General features: G+C 33.8%; 2 protein-coding genes and 1 non-coding gene across 5 annotated transcripts; 2 read left to right on the top strand and 1 right to left on the bottom strand.

Moving 5' to 3' along the window:
* Window positions 1-1,728: 1,728 nt before the first annotated feature.
* LOC109792620 (rop guanine nucleotide exchange factor 7) lies at window positions 1,729-5,813 on the top strand. Of its 3 annotated transcripts, none has more exons than XM_020352039.3 (8): window positions 1,729-1,953; window positions 2,029-2,486; window positions 2,726-2,842; window positions 2,992-3,146; window positions 3,919-3,993; window positions 4,076-4,366; window positions 4,461-4,817; window positions 5,176-5,813. In XM_020352039.3, exons 1-8 carry the CDS (start codon window positions 1,871-1,873, stop codon window positions 5,677-5,679), a joined length of 2,040 nt encoding a protein of 679 aa, XP_020207628.1. In that variant the 5' UTR covers window positions 1,729-1,870; the 3' UTR covers window positions 5,680-5,813. The 3 variants fall into 3 exon arrangements, with proteins under 3 accessions (XP_020207628.1, XP_020207627.1, XP_020207629.1); XM_020352040.3 differs by having other exon boundaries at window positions 1,744-1,939; XM_020352038.3 differs by having other exon boundaries at window positions 1,729-2,486.
* A 258-nt stretch (window positions 5,814-6,071) lies between these two features.
* TRNAP-AGG (transfer RNA proline (anticodon AGG)) lies at window positions 6,072-6,143 on the bottom strand. The gene has a single exon. It is a non-coding gene; the product is annotated as a tRNA-Pro (tRNA).
* Window positions 6,144-7,531: 1,388 nt separating this feature from the next.
* LOC109792616 (uncharacterized) lies at window positions 7,532-8,222 on the top strand. The gene is made up of 2 exons (XM_020352035.3): window positions 7,532-7,930; window positions 8,057-8,222. The coding sequence occupies exons 1-2, from the start codon at window positions 7,594-7,596 to the stop codon at window positions 8,071-8,073; spliced, it is 354 nt and encodes a 117-aa protein (XP_020207624.1). The 5' UTR covers window positions 7,532-7,593; the 3' UTR covers window positions 8,074-8,222.
* The last annotated feature ends 477 nt before the right edge of the window (window positions 8,223-8,699 follow it).

Raw genomic sequence — 8,699 nt, 5'->3', positions numbered from 1 at the left:
GTTTTTGTTTTAATTATGAGTGTCTAGTAAAAACTGGGTCTCCAAAAACCAGAACCCTATATTAACAATCTTTTTTGAAACTACCCAAAATTATTAGAAACATTTATTTAGTATATCACTTTTGCTAAATGACTTTCTAATCCTTGGATTCCCCAGGTCATGTGAGACACTCGGAGACACAAACTTCCCCATCTCTTGCTACCATTTAACACTGCCTTCCAGAAGAGCCAAACAATTTCAAATTCTTCTCCTTTTATTTTTAACTGTGCTTGAAGAGAATCCAATTTTTCTTAGGATATTCACATTTAAAAAAGTATGATTTCAGTACACAATTTGTTGAGTGACTTTATTGAATGAAGGAGTTTGGAGCGTAGGCTTTGCAAAGTGAAGACATTACTCTAATCTGCAATAGTAGTCAGTAATTTCAAAATCAGGATGACAGATTAACTAGCAAGAATTTAACAATAATTAATGTATTAGACTACTCTAGTTAACGAGTTATGAACATAATGAAACACAAATTTGGTAGACATCATAGCCAGATCCGTCGCTTACACGATTTCCCATGACGTTTCTTTATTACATTTTTAAAAAGCATTGACATTAATTAATACCCTTTTGATTTTGGATACTTTAAGTAAAAGCTTAGCAAACATGGAAGAAGAGTAAACTAAAACTATATCCTTATGGTCTATTTACGATCGACAATTTATTCCTTGCATTTAATCATCCAATTAGTCATTCAATTTTTCAAACTCGTATGACATTGTTCCCTGATATCCCAAATAAAGGCTACCAAAAAAAATGAATTTGAATAATTTCAAATTCGAATCATACACCTAATTAAAGTTTAAATCAGAAATTGATCTTGGAGGGAAAGATTTTGAAGCGCATACATGTGTACATATAATACATATAGTTATAGCAGCTCCATTATTATTATTATTATTAAAGTAGATGGTCTCTCTTCATCAATTTTTTTTGACATCGTAAAAAAAAATAGATCTTTGATCTATGAATTTGAAATGTATTGTCATATTAATCTTAAAATTAAGAAAATATCATATAGATTTTTAAAAGTGTAAATTAACTCATTTAATTCAAAATTTAAAAAATATGTAATTATCTATATATATTATAAAAGAAATATGGATAATATAATTAATTTTATCCTTCACTTTTAGTGAATCATTATATTTAGAAAAAATTCTCATATTTTATGAGTAACCCACTTATAATTATTCTTAAATTATTTTTTTTTAACTTTTAAAAAATTAAGAGATACGAAATACTTTTTTTTACTAAAAATAATAACATTAATATATATATATTTTTTGACTAAAGTGAAAATAAATAAAATTTAAATTTTCATTTGATATAATAAAGACTTATTTTATAATTCTATAATTGTAAAAATTAATATGACAAAGCTTAATATTTTCATAAATTAAGGTGAGTGTTATTATTATTATTTGTCAGCTAGCTGTGTGTTGTACCTCAGAAATATGTCACATCGGTAAACAGACACAGAGGAATTTCACTGTTGGGTAACTTGTTAATGTTGCATGCATGAGAGGGTACATGTGTATTGACCAATTTTTTCATATTTCAAAAGAAAATTTTAACCTGTAAATTATATTATTTCTACTTTCAACACTTCAAACAAAATCTATGAAGTAAGGTGAGCACCGTTTTTTGTCTCGTACTATCTCACATCATGTGTGTTGGGACAAAACTGAGTTAATGATGCCTAGGTTCACTCTTGAAATATAAGTAAGTAATCAGAGGTAGCCCACAATTTGTGCACACTCTCTCTCTCTCTATGCTCTTCACTACCAGACACAAGACATGGTTTTTTAGCTAACACCGTATGGATAGTACTTTCACCCAACAAGAAGTGAGAGAACAAACCCAACAACAGAAGCATTGTGCCTCTTTGGTAAGGCACAGAAGGTCCGCTAATAATCCTAACCCATTTTCCATTCTGCTCTTCTGGGTCTCTAAATCTCTTAGAAGTTTGTGTTTCAGAGTTCATCTCTCACAAGGGTTTTGCTTGAGGAGGATTCAGTACCATGACATGGTGATAAACACTTCTGTTATCTATGCTTCTTCGTCTGGTTTTCTTGGAGAAGGGAAAGCTGCTGCTGCTGCTATGGAGGGTTTGAGTTTGTCTGAGAAGAGTGAGGTTGTTGAGGAAAGTAGAGGGAGTGAAAATGGTGGTAAGAGAGAAACTTTTGCTGATTTGATTGAAGAAAAGGGTCGTGAGAGTAGTTTCAGCTCTGAGTTTCTTTCATCTGAGACCACACATGAGGAACATAGTAGGAGTAGCACTGAGGATGACTCATCTTCACCTCCTTCGGTGCGGTGGCCGGTTCAGGAAATTGCTGCATCAGATTGTGTTAGTCCTCATGGAAGTGAAGATGGTGAGAAAAAGCACTTGGTGTTGGAGAATAAGGAGTTTGAGAAACAAGTTTCACACTTACCAGGTATTCAATGAGTTTTAATATCTTTGATTCTTTCTTATAATAGGCAAGTTTGGATACACATCTTCAAATGCACTTTTAGAAGAAGGTAATAGGAGAGAGTTTCTACAAATTAGGCTTACTGAGAAGCATATTTCGTTTTTCCTTTCTGTTATTTTTCCTAGAAATGTATCTGGATAAGTTTAGCCTATCAGGCCCAATGTCGATAAGTTTTGTGATTTGATTTTGATTCTCTCGTGCAGAGATTGAGATGATGAAGGAGAGGTTTGCAAAATTGTTACTTGGAGAAGATATGTCAGGTTGTGGAAATGGGGTCCCTACAGCCTTGGCCATCTCAAATGCCATAACCAATTTATGTGGTATGCAAAATGCACATTTGAAGCAGTTACTGTGTTCTTATTTGTGTTTTGCTTTTTATTAATTGGTGCAAGTTGGTTGTGGTGAATTTTATTGTGCTATTTTTGACCCTGATTCTGATAGCTCGTTGCTTTGCTGAATTAATTTGTAGCTACCCTCTTTGGGCAACTATGGAGATTAGAACCCCTTCGTTCAGAGAAGAAAGCCATGTGGCGAAGAGAGATAGAATGGTTTCTTTCTGTCAGTGATCATATAGTTGAATTGACACCTAATTGGCAGACATTTCCAGATGGAAGCAAGCTTGAGGTACAATTGTGCAATTAATTTTAATGTGCACTTATCCAACTTTGGAAGATGTACTTATTTTTCCTTTCCCTGTCAGCCTTGTCATAACTCATATTTGGCATCTGAAATAAAATAACAGTTTTTTGTCACAACTGTTATTTGTCATGACTCTTAATTGAGATAAAGCTGTTTTATTTGTAATATCACTGGTATGGCTGTATGTAAACCGTAGACTCTGATATGATTGTGAAAGATTCATAGTAATTAATGCTAGTTGGTACCAGGTTCAACGCAAAATGATTCTGTGTGGCGTGTAAATTGAAGTTGAAAGATTTCATGCAAAATGATGAGAATTGGTTAAGTGAGTTACTTGATCTAGATAAGTTTTAGAAGATACATGTGCTTGAGATGTGTTGAATCTATGCTGTGGGTTAGTCATGTTAGTGCATTGGATGCAGCTAAAGTCAATTAGCAGTATATTTTAATTCATTTCTGCATGTCTGAAATGAGTGAGATGTATTATGGAAATTTACTTGATTGATTCATATGCTATCCATAAATCTTTGGAATATATCTAGTGTTGATCCTTTATTTTACTATGATTCTATGAATGTCATATCACCATTTAAAGTGAGGGATTTTTGTGCTGTTAAAAACCTGTTTTATTTTTTATTTTTATTTTTTTTATTCTCTCTATGCTTTCTGCTTATGTATTTGTTTAGCATTGCTTTAGGATAGGGGGACATATAAGTAGTTTATTGACGGTTAACAATGGTTCTGAAATGTGAAACAGGTCATGACTTGTCGACCACGCTCGGATCTTTATGTCAATCTTCCAGCTCTGCGTAAATTAGATAACATGCTCCTAGTAAGTTTTTCATCATTGAATAATGCGCATCACTACACCAGTTTTAAGAACTAATCCATTCTAAACTATGGTCTTTTCGCAGGAAATTCTAGATAGTTTTGTCAATACAGAGTTCTGGTATGTAGACCAAGGGGTTATAGCTCCAGATGCTGATGGTCCATCTTCTTTTCGACAAGCACTTCAGCGGCAGGAGGAGAAATGGTGGCTTCCTGTACCCCGTGTCCCTCCTTGTGGCCTCAATGAAAACTCTAGGAAGCAGTTGCAGCACAAGCGCGATTGCACAAACCAAATCTTAAAAGCTGCAATGGCCATTAACAGCATCACTTTAGCTGAAATGGACATTCCTGAGTCCTATTTGGAGTCTCTTCCCAAGGTATGATATAAATGATGCCTATCTATTCAAAATTTTAAAACATCAAGATAGCAAATGATATAATGGTCAAGTTGCTAATCCAACTTTCTTGCAGAATGCTAGAGTAAACTTGGGGGATGTTATTCATCGTTATATCACATCAGATCATTTTTCTCCTGAGTGCTTGCTAGCTTGCCTTGATTTATCTTCTGAACATCAAGCTATAGAGATTGCAAACCGAGCTGAGGCTTCGATGTATATTTGGCGTAAAAAGACTAACTCCAAGCCTGCTGGTGTCAGTGCCAGGTCTAGTTCAAGAACATCATGGGAAATGGTCAAGGATCTGATGGTTGATGCAGACAAAAGGGATTTGTTTGCAGAGAGAGCAGAAAGCCTTTTGCTTTCCTTGAAGCAGCGTTTTCCTGGCCTCCCTCAAACAGCCTTGGATATGAGCAAAATCCAATACAACAAGGTTTGCATCCTTTATTATTATGAACTTGTTTAGATAAACTTATCGAGAAACACTTTTACAAAATAAGCTTCTCCATAAGCTAAAATTAGCTTATACATTAGTTAAAAATAAGATTTTAAAAAAGTTAATAAGAGAGTCTCTACAAATTAGCTTATGCATAAGTCAATTTTAGCTTATGGAGAAGTTTATTTAATTTTTTCTTCTAATTTTTTTTTTCTCTTAGAAGTGTTTTGAAGATGTTTACCTAAAGAGACTCTATGTTTGACACTTTGAAGTTTGAACCATATAAGTCCCTAGTCCTTTGTTTCTTGAATGTCTTAGACCTTGATCTTAGTCCTTCCAATTTTATGTTGTCTAGGATGTTGGAAAAGCTATTCTAGAGAGCTACTCTCGAGTACTAGAGAGTTTGGCATTTAACATGGTTGCGCGGATAGATGATGTGCTCTATGTCGATGACTTGACCAAACATTCAGATCAAATCTCATCTCTCTCAAAAGTTGGTGTAGTTACTCACAAGAGTATATCAGTTCCACACTCAGTGCCTGTCCCTAGCACTCCATACAAATCGGCTTTTGGCACACCAAGCCTTTCTCCGGCGCATGGGGTTAGCCCTTCAAAGGGAGGGAAATCCCCACTCATCAATGACAGCAACCTTCCCCAGAGAGGGTCAGGTGTGAAGAAATCTTTGACTGATTTTCTCAGCATTGATGCAAAAGGGAAGGACAGTGACAGTTCAATTGAGAAGCAAGTTGCAGAATCAAAAACACTTGAAGTGCCAACAGTTGAAACAGATGTAGAGTCCAGTGATTGCACAGAAGGTGCAGCCAGCCCAAATATCTTGGACCGGACATGGCATGTGTGAAGCTATTGATCTTTTATAGCTGAGTGCCACATTTTTTTTATTTTTAATGTTTTTGGATCTTTGTATCATTGTATGTATATGAAATATTTAGAAGGATTCACATAATTAGAGTGGATAGTGTTTTATGTTATTTACTTGAGGTAGTAATGTGGTGTCTCTAAGAGGGGTATTTTAAATGTCCATTCCCACTAACTCAACTTCAGTAAACCACTATGAATTGAACTATCAAAGGATACAAAAAGAATTAATAAAAGTTACAAAGTTGTAGTTGAATTATCTTTTCAGGTTAGGAAATTGTGAGAAAGAAAAACTTCTCGCAGTGCCAGCGGAAAGTGGAATTGATAGTGCAAGCATTCATGTGGTGGGTTAACAGAAAAGTTTTTAAAAATTGTGGGGCATTCCGAGAATTGAACTCGGGACCTCTCGCACCCTAAGCGAGAATCATACCACTAGACCAAATGCCCTTAGTTGCTTTTCATTGCTCGAGTTATCAAATTTATCGCATATCTTACGAATTGTTTCATTTTTATCCTATAAAAGTAGGAGCTTTCTAAAAGAATTGATATGAAAAATTAGTAATATTAATTGAAATTAGTACAAATCACAATTTTAAAGTTACATATATATTAACGTTGCCATTATCAAAATTGTAAACAAATGCAATTACAATTATAATTGTAAAAGTACTACTTATTAAGAAGCACTGTACTTATATTTGTTTTATGCATCTATGAAAATTCAATACAATCAGGCATGATAAAACACATACGTACGTATCTATATGTAAGAAAAACGTAGAAGCATGTACTGGTTCTTCATACAGCAGAAATTAATGAATATTATCCTTTTATAGATATGATGTTAAAGAAGGGAAAGTGATTGACATTATACAGGCAATGATGTATGATATAATGTTTTATAATTTTTGCCTTACTTTTATTAATTTGTTATGCTTTATAAATTTTTTAACTTATCTAAATTTATGTTCATTTACATATCATATATCCTGTAATCAAGTCTTTTGAGTCTTGATCAGAAGTTGTTAAACTTGTCTTGAGACATACAATTGATTCATATAGTGATAAAATATACTTAATTAACAAAATTGTAATTCACAAATTCAGATTAATTTTTTGTTGTCAATGTTAAGATATTACATAAATTATATTTAGAGAGAAAAAAAAAATCATATATCCTACTTATTTTCAAAGAAAAAAATAAGCATCACTATATCATATACGTATGTCGTAAACATGTATGGGATTCATATTCCTATCGTATTGATGCATCATATAACCTTCAAACCGCAATACTATATGACCAACATCGTGGTGGCAAATCACAATTAATTCAAAACCATCATTCCCATCAAACATTTGTCAAATGTTAATTTCTGAGTGTACAAAGATGATAGTTTGAATGTATTCTATACAACTTTTACGCTATAATAAATAAGTGTTTGATAATTGGTATGTTAGTACGTAGATTGTAAGTGTTAGCTAGTGTGTTGACGGGCGGTGGTAGTTGGGATATAGTTGGTGACAAGTTTTCAAAAAGGTTATTGGCTCTGCACTTGATTGAGGAATGAGGTGGCACCACAACATTGCCTTCTCGATTTACACACTGAGTAATGGCTACACTTGGAAGCAAGAAAAACAAAAAGAATTGTGTCGTGAAAGACACACCTACCATGATTGGACAAGAGGTGGCACAAAACTGTGTTTACACCTGCTTTTGTTCCAAAGTGGTGCAATAAGAAACTCTTCATTTGTCCTAGTGCTGGCTCCATTAATCAGAGGGTGGTGGCAGGAGCAAGCACTTTTTGGAGGCTATAAAACCCCACTTGATGCATGAGACTAATGCACTGCCAAATAGAGAGAGATATAACATAATAATAAAGACATAATATTGAGAATGGAGGGTTGTGTGAAGTTGGTATGGGTTGTGGGGTTAGTGGTGCTACTAGTGAGTGTTGCAAGGGTTGATAGTGCTGGTGAATGTGGCAAGTCTACAAGCCCAGATGCAGAAGCAATTAAGCTTGCACCTTGTGGTTCAGCAGCACAAGATGAGAGTGCAAGTGTTTCTCAAAGTTGCTGTGCCCAGGTGAAGAAAATGGGGCAGAATCCTAGCTGCCTCTGTGCAGTTCTGCTCTCTAACACTGCCAAAATGTCTGGAGTCGACCCTAAAATTGCTATCACCATTCCCAAGCGTTGCAACCTCGCTAATCGCCCTGTTGGTTACAAGTGTGGACGTAAGTAACTCATTACAAAGGGTTTCAAATATTATATATTGCTAGCCAGTATTCTTCCTCTTCAATTCATTTGTTTTTGGTATATATGCTAATTCTCATTCTCATATAAAATGGTAAATTTTGCAGCTTACACTCTACCTTGAAGGAGTTAAAGTTGTTGCCGGAAACGTAAATGCACTATGGCTGTTAGCTACTACAAACTGTTGTGACTACATGTTTGTTGTAACTTTTTAGTGAATAAGAGCTGGAAGCTCCCTAGTGTATGAATAAAACATGTTCTTTCGGTGTTTTATGGGCCCACTGATACTTTTTTAATTTTTTTTTACATTATCCTTCAATCACTGTTACTAAAGCTTGCTATAATGAATCATAGATAAATATAATAACACTAACCAACACAAATAATAACAGATTGTGATTGTCGAAGATTAGTTATTTTATATGTGAAATTTTTTATAGCTATAGCACACAAGTATTAAGGTGTGGTTTAATTTTTTTTTCCAGGAATATTAATCATATTAGTTTCTCTTAAAGATCCCGTGCCTGAAGATTAACATATATAACATAACTTGGTGGCTTTCAAGAACAAATATAATTTTTTTATTACCGATAAATATTGTTTTCACTATTAAGAAAGTAAATTTGAACCTATATGTACTATTATGATCATATTATTAATTAATATAAAAATTTTAACATATCTCATTCACATCAAAAACTAAATATTTCAAACATAAAATTTATAAAAATAAACATTTATAAATGATTT

The sequence above is a fragment of the Cajanus cajan genome, chromosome 4 (assembly GCF_000230855.2).
Source record: "Cajanus cajan strain Asha chromosome 4, NIPB_CcT2T_4, whole genome shotgun sequence".
In the NCBI taxonomy this organism is placed as follows: domain Eukaryota; kingdom Viridiplantae; phylum Streptophyta; class Magnoliopsida; order Fabales; family Fabaceae; genus Cajanus; species Cajanus cajan.
Note: the sequence above shows the minus strand (reverse complement) of the source record. Positions and strands in the feature narration are given on the sequence as shown.

Coding starts and splice junctions, on each gene's coding strand:
- LOC109792620 (XM_020352038.3), top strand. CDS start 1,871: ATGGATAGTACTTTCACCCAACAAGAAGTGAGAGAACAAACCCAACAA. Junction 2,487..2,725: donor ACAAGTTTCACACTTACCAG/GTATTCAATGAG, acceptor TCTCTCGTGCAG/AGATTGAGATGATGAAGGAG. Junction 2,843..2,991: donor TGCCATAACCAATTTATGTG/GTATGCAAAATG, acceptor ATTAATTTGTAG/CTACCCTCTTTGGGCAACTA.
- LOC109792616 (XM_020352035.3), top strand. CDS start 7,594: ATGGAGGGTTGTGTGAAGTTGGTATGGGTTGTGGGGTTAGTGGTGCTA.